The sequence below is a fragment of the Triticum aestivum genome, chromosome 2A (genome assembly GCF_018294505.1).
Source record: "Triticum aestivum cultivar Chinese Spring chromosome 2A, IWGSC CS RefSeq v2.1, whole genome shotgun sequence".
NCBI lineage: Eukaryota > Viridiplantae > Streptophyta > Magnoliopsida > Poales > Poaceae > Triticum > Triticum aestivum.
In genome coordinates, this window is record NC_057797.1 from 517,047,115 (window position 1) to 517,070,450 (window position 23,336).

Consider the following 23,336-nt stretch of genomic DNA (forward strand, 5'->3'; position numbering starts at 1 on the left):
GACCCAACAACTCTCAGTGCAAGAATTTTAGAGGCGGTATACTGTCCTTCCAGCAGTATACTTGAGGCAAGTTTGGGCACTCACCCTTCTCAGGTATGGCGGGCAATCGTAGATGGACGTGACATTTTAGCCCAAGGAATCATTAAGAGGATTGTAACGGGTGAGTCCACTAAAATTTGGGAAGAGAATTGGCTACCGAGGGATGGAGTTAAAAGACCAATGGCTGATCTAGTTGACAATCCCCCTACTTTTGTTTCTGAGCTCATCAATGCCCCACTGGGGGAATGGCGAGAGGTTTTGGTTCGGGCTTCCTTTTTGCCTGTTGATGCGGAAGCAATATTGAAGATCCCTTTGTGTACTCGAAGGATCGATGATTTCTGGGCATGGGGAGCTGATAGACGGGGCAAGTTCTCAGTGGGCTCAGTTTATAAGATGTTAATGAAGACGAAGACTCAGAGGGAAAACTGGCTGGAACAAATCGAGGGCCCATTGGACACAAATGCTGAGGAGAGGAAGTGGACACTAATATGGCAGATGAGAGTCCCATCTAAACTTAAAATTTTTATCTGGCGGCTCTGCCATGACTCGTTGCCAACTGCTGATATACTTAATCACCGGAATATGTCTACCACAGCAGTGTGTACAATATGTTCAACAGGGGACAGTTGGAGGCATGCTCTAATAAACTGCACGATGGCGAGGTGCGTATGGGCATTAGCGCTTGATGAAACTGTCGAACATATGTGTGCTCATGAGGATCTGAATGCGAGGGAGTGGCTGAGCTTGATGAATGAAACTCTCTCTCAGAGTGAATTCACCAGGATGGTTGTGACTCTATGGGCTATTTGGAAGGCGAGGCGGAAAGTGATCCACGAAGATATCTTCCAGAGCCCGCTGTCTACCCATAGCTTCATTAGTTCGTTCATTGCTGATTTGGATATGATAGCAAATCCCAGGATGGTTCAATTGACAAGGTAGAGTATATGATCGTCAGCATGGGTGCCGCCCCCAGCAAATTATACGAAATTCAACACTGATGCGGCAGTAAGGAGAGACGGGAGCTACAGCGTGGTGGCTGTTGTGAGCAGTGACTCGAGAGGTATGTTTTTGGGAGCTTCGTGTATAACATTCAGGCATATTGCAGACCCTGAGACGCTCGAGGCAATGGCATTCCTTGAAGCTCTATCTTTGGCAGATGACTTGTATATCCATAATATACATATAGCGACGGATTGCAAGGCAGCAGTGGACGGAATTAAGCAAGGCTCTTCGGCAGGTATGGAGCAATAACACATGAAATCATGGAGCACACGGCATTGTTTCCTTCTTGCAGTATAGTCCATGAGTCTAGGAGCTCAAATATCGAGGCTCACAACCTCGCCAAGCATGCTTTATCTCTAGGTTTTGGCCGCCATGTCTGGCTTGGTCACCCTGGTGATCTTATTTTTCTACCATAGAACATTTTGACATAAATAAAGCTTGGCGAGTTTGTCTCAAAAAAGCGAGGGCACATGCACTAGTAGCATCACTAAGCTAGTGCGGTGGGTTTTCTTTTTATATTTTCTATTAGGGCAACTCTAACGCACAATCCCAAATGGTTCAGTCGTGTTTGTTTAAGGGTAAACAGATAGAAAACACGACCCAACGCGTGAGACTAAACGGATCAATGTCCGTTTTTTATCTGTTTTCGACTCATTTCTGGCCCAACTTTGGGCCGTGTTTGCGTCCAAACGAACACACACACGCGGACGGGTGGGGGACGCGCGCCCTTGTCCCCAGGCCCGCCCGTCGGGGACACAACTGAAGGAAATATGCCCTAGAGGCAATAATAAAGTTATTATTTATTTCCTTGTATCATGATAAATGTTTATTATTCATGCTAGAACTGTATTAACCGGAAACATAATACTTGTGTGAATACATAGGCAAACAGAGTGTCACTAGTATGCCTCTACTTGACTAGCTCGTTGATCAAAGATGGTTATGTTTCCTAACCATAGACATGAGTTGTCATTTGATTAACGGGATCACATCATTAGGAGAATGATGTGATTGACTTGACCCATTCCGTTAGCTTAGCGCTTGATCGTTTAGTATGTTGCTATTGCTTTCTTCATGACTTATACATGTTCCTATGACTATGAGATTATGCAACTCCCGTTTACGGGAGGAACACTTTGTGTGCTACCAAACGTCACAACGTAACTGGGTGATTATAAAGGTGCTCTACAGGTGTCTCCAAAGGTACATGTTGGGTCGGCGTATTTCGAGATTAGGATTTGTCACTCTGATTGTCGGAAAGGTATCTCTGGGCCCTCTCGGTAATGCACATCACTTAAGCCATGCAAGCATTGCAACTAATGAGTTAGTTGCGGGATAATGTATTACAGAACGAGTAAAGATACTTGCCGGTAACGAGATTGAACTAGGTATTAAGATACCGACGATCGAATCTCGGGCAAGTAACATACCGATGACAAAGGGAACAACGTATGTTGTTATGCGGTCTGACCGATAAAGATCTTCGTAGAATATGTAGGAGCCAATATGAGCATCCAGGTTCCGCTATTGGTTATTGACCGGAGACGTGTCTCGTTCATGTCTACATTGTTCTCGAACCAGTAGGGTCCGCATGCTTAACGTTACGATGACAGTTTCATTATGAGTTTAGATGTTTTGATGTATCGAAGGTTGTTCAGAGTCCCGGATGTGATCACGGACATGACGAGGAGTCTCGAAATGGTCGAGACATGAATATTGATATATTGGAAGCCTATGTTTGGACATGGAAGAGTTCCGGGTGAAATCGGCATTTTTCCGAAGTACCGGGAGGTTACCGGAACCCCCCGGTAACCTAATGGGCCTTAATGGGCCTAGTGGAGGAAGTAGAGAGGAGGCCAAGGGGCAGCCGCACGCCCCTCCCCCCCCCCTCCAAGTCCGAATTGGACAAGGAGGGGGCGCCCCCCCTTTCCTTTCCCCTCTCTCTCTCTCTCCTTCCCCCCAAGTCCTAGTCCAACATGGAAAAGGGGGGGAGTCCTACTCCCGGTGGGACTAGGACTCCTCCTGGCACGCCCCTTGCCTGGCCACACCTCCTCCCCCTTGTTCCTTTATATACGGGGGCAGGGGGCACCCCATAGACGCAACAATTGAACATTGATCTCTTAGTTGTGTGCGGTGCCCCCCTCCACCATAATCCTTGATAATATTGTAGCGGTGCTTAGGCGAAGCCCTGCGACAGTAGAACATCAAGATCGTCACCACGCCGTCGTGCTGACGGAACTCTTCCCCGACATTCTGCTGGATCGGAGTCTGGGGATCGTCATCGAGCTGAACGTGTGCTAGAACTCGGAGGTGCCATAATTTCGGTGCTTGATCGGTCGGGCCGTGAAGACGTACGACTACATCAACCACGTTGTGCTAACGCTTCCGCTTTCGGTCTACGAGGGTACGTGGACAACACTCTCCCCTTTCGTTTCTATGCATCACCATGATCTTGCGTGTGCGTAGGATTTTTTTTGAAATTACTACGTTCCCCAACAGTGGCATCTGAGCCAGGTTTTATGCATTGATGTTATATGCACGAGTAGAACACAAGTGAGTTATGGGCGATATAAGTCATACTGCTTACCAGCATGTCATACTTTGGTTCAGCGGTATTGTTGCATGAAGCGGCCCAGACCGACATTATGCATACGCTTACGCGAGACTGGTTCTACCGACGTGCTTTGCACACAGGTGGCTGGCGGGTGTCGGTTTCTCCAACTTTAGTTGAACCGAGTGTGGCTACGCCCAGTCCTTGCGAAGGTTAAAACAGCACCAACTTGACAAACTATCGTTGTGGTTTTGATGTGTAGGTAAGAACGGTTCTTGCTAAGCCCGTAGCAGCCACGTAAAACTTGCAACAACAAAGTAGAGGACGTCTAACTTGTTTTTGCAGGGCATGTTGTGATGTGATATGGTCAAGACATGATGCTAAATTTTATTGTATGAGATGATCATGTTTTGTAACCAAGTTATCGGCAACTGGCATGAGCCATCTGGTTGTCGCTTTATTGTATGCAATGCAATCACCCTGTAATGCTTTACTTTATCACTAGGCGGTAGCGATAGCCGTAGAAGCATAAGATTGGCGAGACAACAACGATGCTACGATGGAGATCAAGGTGTCGCGCCGGTGACGATGGTGATCATAACGGTGCTTCGGAGATGGAGATCACAAGCACAAGATGATGATGGCCATATCATATCACTTATATTGATTGCATGTGATGTTTATCTTTTATGCGTCTTATCTTGCTTTGATTGACGGTAGCATTATAAGATGATCTCTCACTAAATTTCAAGATAAAAGTGTTCTCCCTGAGTATGCATCGTTGCCAAAGTTCGTCGTGTCCAGACACCACGTGATGATCAGGTGTGATAAGCTCTACGTCCATCTACAACGGGTGCAAGCCAGTTTTGTACATGTAGAATACTCAGGTTAAACTTGATGAGCCTAGCATATGCAGATATGGCCTCGAAACACTGAGACCGAAAGGTCGAGCGTGAATCATATAGTAGATATGATCAACATAGTGATGTTCGCCATTGAAAACTACTCCATTTCACGTGATGATTGGTTATGGTTTAGTTGATTTGGATCACGTGAACACTTAGAAGATTAGATGGATGTCTTTCTAAGTGGGAGTTCTTAAGTAATATGATTAATTGAACTTAAATTTATCATGAACTTAGTACCTGATAGTATCTTGCTTGTTTATGTTTGATTGTAGATAGATGGCCCGTGTTGTTGTTCCATTGAATTTTAATGCGTTCCTTGAGAAAGCAAAGTTGAAAGATGATGGTAGCAATTACACGGATTGGGTCCGTAACTTGAGGATTATCCTCATTGCTGCACAGAAGAATTACGTCCTGGAAGCACCGCTGGGTGCCAGGCCTGCTGCTGGAGCAACACCAGGTGTTATGAACGTCTGGCAGAGCAAAGCTGATGACTACTCGATAGTTCAATGTGTCATGCTTTACGGCTTAGAACTGGATCTTCAACGATGTTTTGAACGTCATGGAGCATATGAGATGTTCCAGGAGTTGAAGTTAATATTTCAAGCAAATGCCCGGATTGAGAGATATGAAGTCTCCAATAAGTTCTATAGCTGCAAGATGGAGGAGAACAGTTCTGTTAGTGAACATATACTCAGAATGTCTGGGTACCATAATCACTTGACTCAGCTGGGAGTTAATCTTCTGGTTGATAGTGTCATTGACAGAGTTCTTCAATCACTGCCACCAAGCTACAAGAGCTTCATGATGAACTATAATATGCAAGGGATGAATAAAACAATTCCCGAGCTCTTCGCAATGCTAAAGGCCGCGGAGGTAGAAATCAAGAAGGAGCATCAAGTGTTGATGGTCAACAAGACCACTAGTTTCAAGAAAAAGGGCAAAGGGAAGAAGAAAGGGAACTTCAAGAAGAACATCAAGCAAGTTGCTGCTTAGGAGAAGAAACCCAAATCTGGACCTAAGCCTGAAACTGAGTGCTTCTACTGCAAGCAGACTGGTCACTGGAAGCGGAACTGCCCCAAGTATTTGGCGGATAAGAAGGATGGCAAGGTGAACAAAGGTATATGTGATATACATGTTATTGATGTGTACCTTACTAGAGCTCGCAGTAGCACCTGGGTATTTGATACTGGTTCCGTTGCTAACATTTGCAACTCGAAACAGGGACTACGGATTAAGCGAACACTGGCGAAGGACGAGGTGACGATGCGCGTGGGAAATGGTTCCAAAGTCGATGTGATCGCGGTCGGCACGCTACCTCTACATCTACCTTCGGGATTAGTATTAGACCTAAATAATTGTTATTTGGTGCCAGCATTGAGCATGAACATTATATCTGGATCTTGTTTGATGCGAGACGGTTATTCATTTAAATCAGAGAATAATGGTTGTTCTATTTATATGAGTAATATCTTTTATGGTCATGCACCCTTGAAGAGTGGTCTATTTTTGATGAATCTCGATAGTAGTGATACACATATTCATAATGTTGAAACCAAAAGATGCAGAGTTGATAATGATAGTGCAACTTATTTGTGGCACTGCCGTTTAGGTCATATCGGTGTAAAGCGCATGAAGAAACTCCATACTGATGGACTTCTGGAATCACTTGATTATGAATCACTTGGTACTTGCGAGCCGTGCCTCATGGGCAAGATGACTAAAACGCCGTTCTCTGGTACTATGGAGAGAGCAACAGATTTGTTGGAAATCATACATACAGATGTATGTGGTCCGATGAATGTTGAGGCTCGTGGCGGATATCGTTATTTTCTCACCTTCACAGATGATTTAAGCAGATATGGGTATATCTATTTAATGAAGCATAAGTCTGAAACATTTGAAAAGTTCAAAGAATTTCAGAGTGAAGTTGAAAATCATCGTAACAAGAAAATAAAGTTTCTGCGATCTGATCGTGGAGGAGAATATTTGAGTTACGAGTTTGGTCTACATTTGAAACAATGCGAAATAGTTTCACAACTCACGCCACCCGGAACACCACAGCGTAATGGTGTGTCCGAACGTCGTAATCGTACTTTACTAGATATGGTGCGATCTATGATGTCTCTTACAGATTTACCGTTATCGTTTTGGGTTATGCTTTAGAGATGGCCGCATTCACGTTAAATAGGGCACCATCAAAATCCGTTGAAATGACGCCTTATGAACTGTGGTTTGGCAAGAAACCAAAGTTGTCGTTTCTGAAAGTTTGGGGCTGCGATGCTTATGTGAAAAAGCTTCAACCTGATAAGCTCGAACCCAAATCGGAGAAATGTGTCTTCATAGGATACCCAAAGGAGACTGTTGGGTACACCTTCTATCACAGATCCGAAGGCAAGACATTCGTTGCTAAGAATGGATCCTTTCTAGAGAAGGAGTTTCTCTCGAAAGAAGTGAGTGGGAGGAAAGTAGAACTTGATGAGGTAACTGTACCTGCTCCCTTATTGGAAAGTAGTACATCACAGAAACCGGTTTCTGTGACACCTACACCAATTAGTGAGGAAGCTAATGATAATGATCATGAAACTTCAGATCAAGTTACTACCGAACCTCGTAGATCAACCAGAGTAAGATCCGCACCAGAGTGGTACGGTAATCCTGTTCTGGAAGTCATGCTACTAGATCATGATGAACCTACGAACTATGAAGAAGCGATGGTGAGCCCAGATTCCGCAAAATGGCTAGAAGCCATGAAATCTGAGATGGGATCCATGTATGAGAACAAAGTGTGGACTTTGGTTGACTTGCCCGTTGATCGGCAAGCAATTGAGAATAAATGGATCTTCAAGAAGAAGACTGACGCTGACGGTAATGTTACTGTCTACAAAGCTCGACTTGTTGCGAAAGGTTTTCGACAAGTTCAAGGGATTGACTACGATGAGACCTTCTCACCCGTAGCGATGCTTAAGTCTGTCTGAATCATGTTAGCAATTGCCGCATTTTATGATTATGAAATTTGGCAGATGGATGTCAAAACTGCATTCCTGAATGGATTTCTGGAAGAAGAGTTGTATATGATACAACCGGAAGGTTTTGTCGATCCAAAGGGAGCTAACAAAGTGTGCAAGCTCCAGCGATCCATTTATGGACTGGTGCAAGCCTATCGGAGTTGGAATAAACGCTTTGATAGTGTGATCAAAGCATTTGGTTTTGTACAGACTTTTGGAGAAGCCTGTATTTACAAGAAAGTGAGTGGGAGCTCTGTAGCATTTCTGATATTATATGTGGATGACATATTACTGATTGGAAATGATATAGAATTTCTGGATAGCATAAAGGGATACTTGAATAAGAGTTTTTCAATGAAAGACCTCGGTGAAGCTGCTTACATATTGGGCATTAAGATCTATAGAGATAGATCAAGACGCTTAATTGGACTTTCACAAAGCACATACCTTGACAAAGTTTTGAAGAAGTTCAAAATGGATCAAGCAAAGAAAGGGTTCTTGCCTGTGTTACAAGGTGTGAAGTTGAGTAAGACTCAATGTCCGACCACCGCAGAAGATAGAGAGAAAATGAAAGATGTTCCCTATGCTTCAGCCATAGGCTCTATCATGTATGCAATGCTGTGTACCAGACCTGATGTGTGCCTTGCTATAAGTCTAGCAGGGAGGTACCAAAGTAATCCAGGAGTGGATCACTGGACAGCGGTCAAGAACATCCTGAAGTACCTGAAAAGGACTAAGGATATGTTTCTCGTATATGGAGGTGACAAAGAGCTCATCGTAAATGGTTACGTTGATGCAAGCTTTGACACTGATCCGGACGATTCTAAATCGCAAACCGGATACGTGTTTACATTAAACGGTGGAGCTGTCAGTTGGTGCAGTTCTAAACAAAGCGTCGTGGCGGGATCTACATGTGAAGCGGAGTACATAGCTGCTTCGGAAGCAGCAAATGAAGGAGTCTGGATGAAGGAGTTCATATCCGATCTAGGTGTCATACCTAGTGCATCGGGTCCAATGAAAATCTTTTGTGACAATACTGGTGCAATTGCCTTGGCAAAGGAATCCAGATTTCACAAGAGAACCAAGCACATCAAGAGACGCTTCAATTCCATTCGGGATTTAGTCCAAGTGGGAGACATAGAAATTTGCAAGATACATACGGATCTGAATGTTGCAGACCCGCTGACTAAGCCTCTTCCACGAGCAAAACATGATCAGCACCAAGGCTCCATGGGTGTTAGAATCATTACTGTGTAATCTAGATTATTGACTCTAGTGCAAGTGGGAGACTGAAGGAAATATGCCCTAGAGGCAATAATAAAGTTATTATTTATTTCCTTATATCATGATAAATGTTTATTATTCATGCTAGAATTGTATTAACCGGAAACATAATACTTGTGTGAATACATAGACAAACAGAGTGTCACTAGTATGCCTCTACTTGACTAGCTCGTTGATCAAAGATGGTTATGTTTCCTAGCCATAGACATGAGTTGTCATTTGATTAACGGGATCACATCATTAGGAGAATGATGTGATTGACTTGACCCATTCCGTTAGCTTAGCACTTGATCGTTTAGTATGTTGCTATTGCTTTCTTCATGACTTATACATGTTCCTATGACTATGAGATTATGCAACTCCCGTTTACCGGAGGAACACTTTGTGTGCTACCAAACGTCACAACGTAACTGGGTGATTATAAAGGTGCTCTACAGGTGTCTCCAAAGGTACATGTTGGGTTGGCGTATTTCGAGATTAGGATTTGTCACTCCGATTGTCGGAGAGGTATCTCTGGGCCCTCTCGGTAATGCACATCACTTAAGCCTTGCAAGCATTGCAACTGATGAGTTAGTTGAGGGATGATGTATTACAGAACGAGTAAAGAGACTTGCCGGTAACGAGATTGAACTAGGTATTAAGATACCGACGATCGAATCTCGGGCAAGTAACATACCGATGACAAAGGGAACAACGTATGTTGTTATGCGGTCTGACCGATAAAGATCTTCGTAGAATATGTAGGAGCCAATATGAGCATCCAGGTTCCGCTATTGGTTATTGACCGGAGACATGTCTCGGTCATGTCTACATTGTTCTCGAACCCGTAGGGTCCGCGCGCTTAACGTTACGATGATAGTTTCATTATGAGTTTATATGTTTTGATGTACCGAAGGTTGTTCGGAGTCCTGGATGTGATCATGGACATGACGAGGAGTCTCGAAATGGTCGAGACATGAAGATTGATATATTGGAAGCCTATGTTTGGACATCGGAAGTGTTCCGGGTGAAATCGGCATTTTACCGGAGTACCGGGAGGTTACCAGAACCCCCCGGTAACCTAATGGGCCTTAATGGGCCTAGTGGAGGAACTAGAGAGGAGGCCAAGGGGCAGTTGCACGCCCCTCCCCCCCCCAAGTCCGAATTGGACAAGGGGGGGCCGGTGCCCCCCCCCATTTCTTTCCCCTCTCTCTCTCCTTCCCCCCCCCCCAAGTCCTAGTCCAACATGGAAAAGGGGGGAGTCCTACTCCCGGTGGGAGTAGGACTCCTCCTGGCGCGCCCCTTGCCTGGCCGCACCTCCTCCCCCTTGCTCCTTTATATACGGGGGCAGGGGCACCCCATAGACACAACAATTGATCATTGATCTCTTAGCCGTGTGCGGTGCCCCCCTCCACCATAATCCTCGATAATATTGTACCGGTGCTTAGGCGAAGCCCTGCGATGGTAGAACATCAAGATCGTCACCACGCCGTCGTGCTGACGGAACTCTTCCCCGACATTCTGCTGGATCGGAGTCCGGGGATCGCCATCGAGCTAAACGTGTGCTAGAACTCGGAGGTGCCGTAATTTTGGTGCTTGATCGGTCGGGCCGTGAAGACGTACGACTACATCAACCGCGTTGTGCTAACGCTTCCGCTTTCGGTCTACGAGGGTACGTGGACAACACTCTCCCCTCTCGTTGCTATGCATCACCATGATCTTGCGTGTGCGTAGGAATTTTTTTGAAATTACTACGTTCCCCAACAACAACCAATTTCCGTCTTCTCCTGCCCTCCTTTCGTCCTATGACCCCCCGCCATCGCCGCTGCCACCCCGTTCCCGGCCGCGTCGCCTTCCATCAAGGCCGTCCGAACCATGACCACATCATACCATAGTTGGTCCATGCCCGTGTTTCGGAAGAGCTTTTTGCCAGCGTTTGTGGTTCCTTGTTGCCGGTGGGAGAGAAGCTACAGCCGCCAGCGCCGCCCGTTGACCCCAATAACTTCCGACAGACGCTGCATTGCCGTAGGGTGCCCACCCACCAACGCCAACCTTGCTTTGCTGCCTGCGAGGGGAGCTCGAGGTGCTCTTTCGGATGAGGAAGAGCTTATGGTGGCTGCATTGGTCGTCCATGACCACATTTGTAGGAAGCGGCCTCATTTCAGGGGATCTATCCCGGGTATGCTCCGGCCTTGAACCACAATAGGAGAGAGGCCACACCTTCTCTATATCGATTACTTTGAGAATACCGCACTCTTAAAACCACATCAATTTCGTCGCCGATTCCGAATGAGGAGACATGTGTTCAATCGTATTCGACAGGGAGTGGTAGGATATGATCATACTTTGAGTGCAAAGAGGATGCCCTTGGCAAGCTTGGCTTCTCTTCTTACCAGAAATGCACTGCGGCTATTCACATGCTTGCATACGGAATTCCCGGTGATCTTGTGGATGAGTATGTGCATATGAGGGAGTCCACATGTCTCCTCTCAATGTATAGTTTCTACAAAGCCGTGGTGGCAGTGTTCGACCCTGAGTACCTGAGATAGCCAACTGCCGCTGATACAGAGAGGTTGTTGGCGATCAATGCCAGTAGGGGCTTTTCGGGCATGCTTGATAGTATAGATTGTATGCACTGAAAGTGAAAGAACTATCCATTTGCTTGGCACGGGCAGTACAAGGGGCATGTGAAAGGTGTCACTGTCATACTTGAAGCGGTGGCTTCGCGAGATCTGTGGATATGACATTCTTTCTTTGGCATGGTTGGTTCTCACAATGATATCAATGTGATTTAGCGTTCTCTAGTGTTTGCAAGGCTTGCAAAAGGCCACTCCCCAGAGGTCAAATTTGAGATCAATGGCCACTGTTGCAACAAGGGATATTACCCAGCTGATGGTATCTATCCTCAGTGGTCAACTCTTGTAAAGACCATACCCAATCCGCAAGGAGAGAAGAGACATAGATTTACCTAAATGCAGAAGAGTGCTAGAAAGGATGTGGAGCGTGCGTTTGGTGTGTTTCAATCTCGATGGGGTATCGTTCGAGACCTGGCATTGACATGGAGCACTTAGAAGCTTTGGATGGTGATGACTACTTGTGTGATCATGCACAACATGATCGTGACGGATGAGCGTGGTGATAGCAACAACGACCAAGGCGGTTTGATTGTGGTTTTATTTCAATCGGGTTGTAAGACTATTTGATATTGTTTTTATTTTGGTTAGGTTCTAAGACTATTTTGGATGTGGAACTAGTTGCTGTGTTTGATTGAAATATTTGCTATGCTTGATTTTAGTATAAAGGGCCTCCAGCGGACGAGATGTAGCCGAAATTCGACCGTGCGTCATCTAGAAATTCAGGCAGACACCACCCCATTGCCAACCCCAAACAGACGAAATCCAAACAAAACAGACGCTAGTTTAGGGGCGTGCTTTGGAGTTGCCCTTATGATTTTTTGTTTTGTTTTTTATTTTCTATTTTAACACATAGTAAACCATATTTTAATATAGAGTGAACAATACTATAACATATGGTGAATATTTTATGAATAGACACTAAACATTTTTCTGGTATAAGTTGAACATTTTTTAATATATGCCGAATAATTTTATATACGATGAACTTTTTTATTAGACACACCGTACAATTTCAATACAAACATTTATTTAATATACATAGAATATTATTTAATATACAATGAACTTTTCTAGTTATACAATGAATATTTTTTAATACACACTGAACATTGTTTCAAATATACGATGATTTTTTTAACATAAACTGAACTTTACACAAACATATAGTGAACAATTTTTCTGAAAAAATGTTCACAAATTTTAAAAGTGTTTGCAAGTTCAAAAAATGTATCATGAGTTCACAAAATATTTTTAAATTTGAAACTATTTCATAAAATCAAAAAAATGTTCACAAAATCTTCAGAAAATGATCAAGAATTTTAATAATGTTCATAAATTTGAAGAAAATGTTTCTGTGGTTGAAAAATGCTCATGAATTCAAAAAGTATACGTGTGTATAAAAAATGTTTGTTAATTTGAAAATTCTTGATGAATTTGATAAATGTTAGCATATTTGAAAAACAAAAAAAAAAGAAAAACTGAAAAAACCAAATATGGGTCATTTTGTGGGCACGAAAGTTATGATAAACGTAATTAAATGGGTTATCATAACTTTCCTATTTTGAAGATGGAATCTTCCTCCTGGAGGTTAATAGAATTCTCGGAGCTAGTGGGTACTTTGCTTGGGCAACACATGCAGCTTATAAGAATGAAGAGGCCCTGCAAGAGGCATGGAAAGATATTGCTCCTTGTACCATGTGGTAATTGTTTATTTAGGGCTATAATATACTCAATGTATTGATCATTGAAAGGATGAGTTTTGTGTTGGTATCCTTTTCACATATTATTACGTAAAAAACTACTTTGAGGAGAACACGTCGATTCATGGTGTATTCCACTTAATCAGTTTTGTATAGGCCAAAGAACTGAGCAGATGTTTCAGTTGGCTGAATGGTTTGTTAGGTTCTGTGTAATTACTAGATCAATGATATTTTGAATCGGAACTAGGCATGTCTTTGTTTTATCCCAGTTGCGAGCTCACACTCGACTAGGCTCATAGTTTGTTATTGTTATAGTTGCAAGTCCATCCTCGACTCGTAAATGGTATCGTAGTTTTTTGTAGTTATCCTAGTTGCAAGTCCGCCCTTGACTCACAACTGGGCTCGTAGTTTGTTTCATCCCGGTTGTTAGTCTACCCATTGAATCGTAGCCTCGCCCCTAGTTTCGTAGTTGTCCTAGTTGCAAGTCTAACCTCAACTCACAGCTGGGCCCACCGTTTTGTTGTTGTCCTAGTTTCATGTCCAGCCTCTGACTCACAACTAAGCCCTTAGTTTTTGTTTTCATACTGATTGCAAGTCCATGCTCAACTCGCAACTAGGATCGTAGTTTTGTGTAGTTGTGCTAGTTGCAAGTCCACCCTCAAATCTCAAATAGGCATATAGTTTGTTTTTCACCCCACAAGTCCACACTCGACTCACAACTAAGAGTGTAGTTTTTTTGCATCCGAGTTGCAAGTCCGCCCTCGACTAGCAACTAGGCTCATAGTGTCCCAGTTGTAAGTCCATCCTTGACTCGCAACTGGTCGCGTAGTTTTGTGTAGTTTTCCTAGTTGAAAGTCCACCCTCAACTTGCAACTAGGCCCATAGTTTGTTTTTATCTCGGTTGCCAGTCCACCCCTTGACTCGCAACTAGGCTATAGTTTATTTTTCATCCCAGTTGCAAGTCTATCCTTGACTCGCAACTAGGCTCATAGTGGTACCAGTTGCAAGTCCCCCGTCAACTTGCAGCTGGACTCAATCTAGGCCCAACATTTTATTTTGGCCTCAGTTGCAAGTTCACCTTTGACTCGCAACCTCTATTGTTTTCCACCGACTGCAATTGTAAGCCTTCAAGAGGTTGGTTCTGGCCCGTCGTTTTTTTGTCCCAGTTGCAAGTTCACCCTCGGCTCATAACTCGACTCGAAGTTTTTCTGTCCCAGTTCCAAGTCCACCATCAACTCACAATTGGGCCCAAAGTTTTCTTTGTCCTAGTTGCAAGCCTACCATCAACTCACAACTGGGCTCAATCTAGGCCTGGCCTTTTATTTCTGCCTCAGTTGCAAGTCCACCTTCAACTAGCAACTGGGCCCGAAGTATTTTTTTTCCGCCTAGTCAACCAGAAATATATATCTTTCTACTTGATTAAATCACTTGCTAGTTATTTTGCTCCTTTTCAATTCTAAACATAATATACATATGTATGGTTTTTGGTTCTCTCCAAGAAAAACAAAAACCTTAAAATACATATTGGACTGGATAACAAAACAATATGCAAATTTTATTTCTCCTTTGATCTGTATCACTAATTTTTTATTTTTCTATTTTGCAATCCTAAACATTTGAATTTGTTGTGGCCATAAAATGTATATTTTATTTGAGACATATTTTGAATTTGCAAATATTTTTTGAATACCTGAATTTATTTTGAATTTGCCATCATTTCTGGAATTTATGAACATTATTTCGAATTCATGACCTTTTTTTCGAATACGTGAACATTTTTCGTATATGTGAACACTTTTTGAATTCACTACTAACATGTTTTGAATTCATGATTTTTTTCTTCAAATTCATTATTGTTTTAAATCCATGGATTTTTTTTCAAATACATGAACATTTTTATGATTTTTTATTTTATATTTCCCTTCTATATTTTTATTTATTTTTAGAAATGTTTAACACATTTAAAAAAATCAGATGGTATTGGTAAAAGGTTCACCGTAAAATATTTAAAAAATTCACAGTATATGGAAAAAAGTTCAATGTATATTGAAAAAGTTCATCATATATATTATCTTGTTCAATGTATATTTGGAAAAAATGTTCAGCTATATTTAAGACATTCTTCAGTGTGCATTTGAAAAAAATTGTTCACCATATATGAAAAAATTGTTCAGTGTGTTTTTGAAAAATGTTCAACATACATTAGAACAATGTTTATAATACAGAAAAGTACAAACAGGAAAGAATCTGAAAGAAAACCAGAAAAAAACCAAACCTAAAAGATAAAAAAATACAAAAAAAATCATACTACAAATGTGTAGTAGATTGAGCGAGCGTGGGAGGGGCTGGGTCTGGCCCGTTAGAATGTTCGTTAGAGTTCACAGTAAGCGTTGCATAGCAGCGTTCATAAAAGAAGACAAGGTCCGATGAATAGCAGTGTTCACAGTAAGTGCTGATGTCATATTTAGATGTGAGGTACTCCCTCTGTTCCAAATTACTTGTCGCTGGTATGGATGTATTTAGATGTATTTTATTTCTGGATACATCCATTTTCGCGACAAGTAATTTGAAACGAAGGGAGTATCATCTTACATTTAGATGAGATATAGTCAGACCCTTTTAGGAGGCGAACCCTATTTGACGCTCGCGTGCGTCCATCTGCTCCGCTTTCGCTGAAGCGCACGAGCGAGCAGTGCAAACGGGCCGGCCCATTTCGTGCGTTGAAGCAGGGCCAGGCAAACGGTTTTGGGAACCTTCTAGAGAGTTCCCTGGACCGATTTTTTTCATGTTTTTTTTCTTTGACTGGTTTTCTGTTTTTCTTGTTTTCTTCTGTTTCTGTTTTCTATTTAATTTATTTTTTCTTTCCTTTTCTTTTATGTTTTTCGTTTTTATATTCATTCTATGTTTTAAGAAATGTTCGAAATTCCAAATTTTGTTCATGATTTCAAAACTTGTCCACAATAGTAAAAAAGGTTTTTATAAAAAAATCACAATTGTTCAGCGTATATTACAAAAATGTACAATGTATATATAAAAATTGTTCAACATATATCACAAAAATGTTCAATTTCTATTTCAATATTGTACGGCTTATATCACAAAAGTGTTCAATGTGTAGTTAAAAAATGTTCAGTGTATATTTACAAAAAATATTTTATGTATATTTAACAAAATATTAAGCGTATATCACAAAAATATTCAATGTGTATTTCAAAATTGGTCAGCATGTATCCAAAAATGTTCTTTGTCTATTTAAAAATTGAATGTTGTATATTTACAAAAATGTTCAATGGTTGAATTTTTTTGTATTTTTTCTGGATCTGTCACGGCATTGAGTTTAAATAAAATTGCGCGATCAACTAACCAGAAATGCTTAGTAGCTCAACTGGTAAAGAACGGTTACACCTGGTTGCCAGGTTTCCAGTTCGATTCCTTGGTATGGCCTCTCGCTACAACGCCATCGAATGGGCCGGCCCATTCAGTTCGCGCATGCGCGAAAGCTCGTCCTTTTGACGCTAACTAGCGTCAGCTAGCCGTTCCCCTTTTAGGAACCATGCTCCACCACATTTATGTACATTTTGATTATTCGAACGGGCCAAATTATTAGTGGGCCCGCTCACTGAGCGATCCATGTTTACAAATCCTTGCGGAGGTATATGTTGGGCCCACTTCTCGCTGCGAACGAACTTAGACTTGCTTGCCGTCCTCTGCCTTTCACGAGACCCCTGTATGACGCCCGCGAACGTCAGGTTGTTGAGCCTTCTCTGAAGAGAACCACGAACGGGCCGGCCCAGTTGGAGCTAGCGGAATCCAGGCGTGTGAAAAAACTTCGCCAGAAAATTGTTGCACGGCTCAAACTCGCGATCTCCCGCTAGCCAACAAACCTGACGTGTTCTAGTGTTAGATTTGCGGCGCCCGACTTTAAGAACCAATTTGCATTGGCTGACAAGTAAAACTACCATGTACAACGGCAGATCCATTTATTTTTTTCAAACTTTTCAACATTTTTTGGAAAAAATGAACAATTTCCTTCAAAAATTAATAACGCTTGAAAATCCTGAACAGATTTAGAGATTTGATCAAACTTTTAAAAACATCAACATTTATTGAAAGCATGAACAAAAAATTCGAAATTTCAAATGATGAACCATTTTTAAATATACATTGCACATTTTGTGATATGCGCTGAACAGTTTTTAAATACAGACTGAACATTTTTTGATATACGCTGAACAAATATTAAACACACATTGAACATTTTTGAGATATACGTTGTACGCTGAGCAATGTTTAAATATACATTGAACATTTTTGTGAATATATGTTGAACAATTTGAAAAAACCGCAACGAACATTTTCTGAAATATACGAGGAACATTTTCATATATAAATATGCAATGAACTGTGTATAATACACGGAAAAGAAACAAAAAGACGGAAAAAAGAAGAAAGAAGAAAGAGAAACAGAAAAAAAGAAACGAAAGAAACAGGAAAAAGAAGAAAAAAACATCACGACCCTTGGCGGGCCCAAATGGGGCATCGGGTCCTTTTGACGCCTGCGGGCGTGAAATAGGATCTGCCGCCTTTCACTGTCGGTGATGCTGATTCCGGTGTTCCGTTGCGGTATTGTGGACCTTGCAGTGCTGGTCTGTCTGACTGTCTCCGTCGAGCCCAGATGAGACGCAGACCAGCCTGATGCATGCACGGAAGCACCGATTTACTTGCCTCTGCAGTCTGCACCTTACAATAATTATGGACCCCACCAGCTGCATTTCCCTATTTCGTCTCAAGAACTTCCTGTTGGATGGCCAGGCAGAGGCAGGCCAGCCATTTGTTTTGATACAGCAGTAGCATGGTTACGGAGACAGTTACGTTATGGTGCCCTGTGCGCTTGTCTCCCAGGAGGCTATTGCCTGCCAGGAAATGTCTCCAAAATAGTTCCAAGATTTCCAAGAATGAAATGTCTGCTCCTACCCTTACTTTTTTGGTCAATGTAAGTCGCAGAAAAAAGGAATGTAAAAGTAGTATAGTCTGTAGCAAATATTGCGCAGCAGGTATTTGGCGGAGGCAGGGGGGTGCCAGCAGGGGCCCCGGCCAGGCCAACAAGCAGAATTTTCCACTACACAAGTGATTACGTGCTGCTAATTCTGTGTATTATCATGGTTTTCTTGGCTTTGGCCCTTCCCAACAAGACTTTACATCAAGTTGGCCCCCCTATTAAGTTTTCCTGCCTCCGCCACTGTATTTAGCCAGCTCGACAAGACCATCAAGCATTTGGGCAGCCGCTGTACGGATAAGGGCACATGGGCAGCAGATAGGGCGGTCCGTCGGGGTAGACACAGCATGTGCTACGTGGTAGACTGGTACTAGCTGACTATGGCAATCGATTTAAAAGCCTTAGATTTGCCGGAACCAGCTGTCACAACCAAATTATATGATCATGATGATGCTGGCGTGGATCTGCACATGGACAAGCGAAACCTTTTCCGCGGCCAGCAGAACGATCAAGCTCCGTCCAGGTAGCGCCCCGTGTACTTTGGAAACCAAAAAACCCGATCCATGCCGTACTATGTCCTGCACGGCCACTGACGGACCCGTTCAACCCGCGGCACAGTTCGCCCTCGCCCCTCCCGGGTTCCGGCAACGTCGCCGTCAACCGGCGGTGAAAGAGAGAGGGCGACCCGGAGCCCGACATAGACGAAGCAGAATAATCGATCACCGGCGACGCGGCACGGCGGACGCGAGCCGAGTCCACTGCCCTGCCCACCACTGCCGGCTGCCGTCCCCGCGGCGGAGAACGAGTCCGGAGTCCGGACTCCTCCGTGCCAGACACAGACCGCCCGGGAACAAAACGAGCGCACTACAAACCCTGCCCACGCGGCCGTAGAAAATCCACCCCCGTTCCCGCACAGGCCAGACCTGGCTGATTGACTTTTCGGTCCCGGCCGAGCGAGCTCACACACCCACACACGCTCCGCACCCCGTCTGCCTCACATGTGGAACCGCCCCCACCCCCTCTCACACTCCCGTCCCGGCGCCCTCTCCCCACTCCTCCGCGTCCTCCCCCGCGCCGTCGCCGGGCCGCCGCCGCCGTCCGAGCACGACCGGATCCGGGTGGCGCCGCCTCCGCGGATGGACGCCACCTCGCCGTCGGGGCGCCCCACCACGCCTCGGCGGCAGCTGCAGCTGCAGGGCCCGCGCCCGCCGCGGCTCAGCGTGCGCCCCGAGTCTCACGCCATCAAGAAGCCGTCCGGGGCGCCGCCGCAGGCCCAGGGGCAGGGCCACGCCCGGCGGGAGGAGAAGCAGCAAGGCCAGCCGCCGCGGGAGCCGGTGATCATCTACGACGCGTCGCCCAAGATCATCCACACCAAGCCCAGCGAGTTCATGGCGCTCGTGCAGCGTCTCACCGGCCCCGGCTCTGGCGCGCTCCCCTCCGAGGCCCAGACCCAGGACTACCAGATGGACGAGGCCGTGCCGGGGCAGTCCTTCCTGCCGCCGGAGCTTCTCCTCTCGCCGTCCGCCGCGATGTCCCCGGCCGCGAGGCTGGCTACCATCGAGCGGTCCGTCCGGCCGATGCCCGCGCCGACGCCGGATTACGTCGACTTCAATAACTACAGATTCGACGACGGCGGCCTCGCGGCGGTTCTCGGCGCGGGTAGGCCAGGGCCCGGCATCCTCTCCCCTTTGCCGTCGTCCCTGCCGCCAGCCGCGGCGTCCGTGCTGTTCTCGCCGCTGCCGTTCGACCCGAACGGCCTCAGCTGGCTGAACGAGCTGAGCCCCATCCTCCGAGCGGCGTCCACCGGCGCCGGCTCCTCAGGCAGCGGCAGCGGCGGCGGCGGGACTAGCAACGGCGGCGCCTACCGGCAACCACAATCCTACTACTCCGACCCCTTCGTCCCGAGCCCCCGCAACCTCCTTGCCACGCCCACCGTGCCGTCGCCGCGAACCTTCGCGGAGCTCATGAGCAACCTGCCAGATCTCTAGGCCGCCGCCTCCGTCAAAGACGGCACCAGCGGCCGAAATTTCTCTTTTTTTTTCTTTTTTGCTTCTCCATTTTTGGGGGGTTAGGCGCAGCCCGGTGTGGTGGGGCCCCGTAGTGATGACAGGTTAATTAGCGAAAAATTATCCTCTGGGTTTTATTAATTCTTGCTGGGCAACCACTTGCCCACTAGGCAGCGAGGAAAGGGACTAGGCAGCGAGGAAAGGGGGAGGAAGGGGAGGAGAAAGCAATGCCTAAAGTCAGCAGTGGTAGCCGAGGAAATGATTGTTTGATAATGCACCATGACTTTATTCTTTTACCCTGGTGAATTACTCCACTGATGATGCGTTCTTGATTAGGTCATGCTGACTTTTGTACTATTACTCTTGACAACTGTAGAATAAAGTGGCGATCCGATGTTCATCGGGATGATAGGGGAAGAAAACTCTGTTTGGGTGTGGTACGGATATAGAAAGCACTTGCAGTGCATGCAGCGTTGTGAGGGGGAGACTTCGCTGCGTCGCTCGCACGTGCTCTGGCCAAGATTCGGCTAACAGGGGGGAGGAATGTGGAGCTGGATCTGCTTGTGGAGTGTACCACGCGCGCTCTCGTGTATCGCGATCATGCATTGCATGCCGCCCAATCGATTCCGTTGCTCAGGTTCGTGCCAACCGCCGACGTCGAGCTCCATTTGATTTGAGCATACCACACGGACCCACCCCAACTGTCCGGTCATGGTGCATGCACCAGGGAATTCTTTGGGTGTTCTCCAGTTTTGGATTAGTTCTAGGGTCTATCTATGAAATATGAATGCGCTTCTAGAGTAAACTTAACCGGTTTGTTAATTACAGTAATATAAGGGCATGTATAATAATGGCATATGGATACATATGTCCCATGACAAAAAGTAATTTGAGGTATCTACATTAATTTTTTTTTTCCAATGCAAGCTATCACTAGTAGGCCTCATTAAAAAAATAGGAAATAAAGACTGTAGTACACATGCATCTCTACTTTTCACTCTAACCTTTTCAGCCTTTGTCACCGGACCATATTTTTTCTCTTCAAGCACCCGCCTCCTGGAGAGGATCCCGCTTCCCTATCCGAACCTACTTTACGTCATATTCGATCTACATGGCATGCGGGGCATCACCTTGAAGCTATGCATTGTACATGCCCTAATCAGCGCAGTTGAGATATATATGTAGTTGAAAACATCAGCTCCGAAAATACCCTTCAAGCATGCGATTTACTCCTACATTTGAAAAGAATGCAGTTGAGACACCATTGTCATTTGCACCATTCTTAACTGCATCATTGACTTTTTTAGGTGCATTTTCTCTACTCAAATACACACAATGTGTGTACTTTCTCCGTCTAGGTGTATAAGTTGTCTTACGAAAACAAAATATTCCAAAACACTTAGGGGTGGGACATTAATTGTCACCTCGTTTCTTGTTTCTTGACATAAATAAAGAAATCAACCAATAAAATATATGAAGCGTGTATGCTTTCAATCAGGAGCAAATCTATGTGTAAGTTGTGGGATCGGCTGACCCCACAGCTTTTTTTAAAAAACAACCTATAATCGCTGTTCATTAATATTCATTGTGAAGAAAAATTCAAAAGAAATACCATTGACCCCACGGATTATTTTGGCTAGCACCGCCGCTGATTTCAATGGCTTGAGACTATCAAACACAACATGCATGCAATACTGCTAATTAGCTAATAAATATTAAGTTCTCTAATTTTTCCCTTCGCTTTTGGTCGCGGTGCACAACTTAAGATGACTTAGGCTATTCATAGTGGGAGTAACTTAGGTAGTAACATAACGCATTCCAAGAAAATTTTGCTTACGTAGCATGTAGTTAATGAGGAGAGAGATGTTTAGGCTGGTCATAGTGGGAGTAATATAGCTAGTAACATAGATGCCACATAAGCAAAAATGATGAGGTGACAAGCAATTAATGAGGAGAGAGGCAAATAGATTAACATAATATGTTACCATCACATAGCGGTTCTCGATGCAAAATGAGTCTACAAAATAATAAATGAAGACATCTATGTTACCACATATATGACACTACCCACTACTCCCTCCTTTCTGGTTTATAAGGCTTACTCCCTCCGTCCGGTGAAGAGTGTACATCTAGCTTCAAAATTTGTCCACAAAAGAGTGTACTTCTATCTTTTCAATGCACTTCAAAGTGGGAAAAATATTTCTCTCTCATCACACGGTAATGAAGACCAATAGCAATTTACACATGGTCTTTTTAATTTCTACATGCACTTAGCTTATTGGAGGTTGGGTAATTAAAGATGAGAGAGATGGTGGCTTGCACCTTTCCAATGCATTTTGTACTCAACTCCATAATTTGTTCTAAAATTTCTAGATGTACACTTTTCACCGCACAGAGGGAGTATTTCAACTTTTTTGTTTTTCCAATTTAGAGGGCTCATCTCCATCTCATTTTTAGTTTCCAATGCGCATTAAATCTTTGCATGCAAGAATTAAAGAGGAACACACCAATGCATGTAATGTTCCTACTCATCTAGTGGCCAAGCATGCATGCACTGCAATTAATCCAAATTAATGCATGAGTTTAAGGCTAGCCATAGTGGGGGTAACTTAGGTAGTAACTTAACACACCCCAAGACAATTTTGCTTGTGTGGCAAGTATTTAATGAGGAGAGGGGTCTTTGGAGTAACATAATATGTTACTGTAATATAGCGCTTCCCGAGGTAAAATGAGTCTATAAGGCAATAAATGAAACAATTTATGACACTACTACTATGATACTTTGCACTATGGAGGTAGTAACTTAGACTAGTGTCATATGCATGACACTAGTATAAGTTACTCCCCACTATGACCAGCCTAATTGGTATAGTTTTGTAAAGTACGAGATACATTCCTCCACTTACAAAATGCCTTGGTTGATGAGATTTGAGATTTGAGCCTAAGACTACCCAAAGTGGGAGTAACATAGGTAGTAACATCACACATATCTAGATAAAATAGATGATGTGGCAAGCAATAAATGAAGAAAGAGAGGCATATAGTAACATAGCTAGTTACTACTAGTATGAGTAACATCACACATATCAAGGCAAGATAAGTCTATAACATAATAAATGAAGTATTGCATGTTACCACACATATATTACTCCCCACTATAAAGGTAGTAACATAGAGTAGTAACATGGGCATGTTACTGCTCTATGTTACTACCCATTGTGGCTAGTCTT

At 44.1% G+C, this 23,336-nt stretch overlaps 1 protein-coding gene across 1 annotated transcript; it reads left to right on the forward strand.

The window, feature by feature from the left end:
• Window positions 1-18,982: 18,982 nt before the first annotated feature.
• LOC123189182 (forkhead box protein C1) lies at window positions 18,983-20,512 on the forward strand. Its single transcript, XM_044601526.1, has one exon. It carries the CDS (start codon window positions 19,099-19,101, stop codon window positions 20,086-20,088), a length of 990 nt encoding a protein of 329 aa, XP_044457461.1. The 5' UTR covers window positions 18,983-19,098; the 3' UTR covers window positions 20,089-20,512.
• Window positions 20,513-23,336: the final 2,824 nt, after the last annotated feature.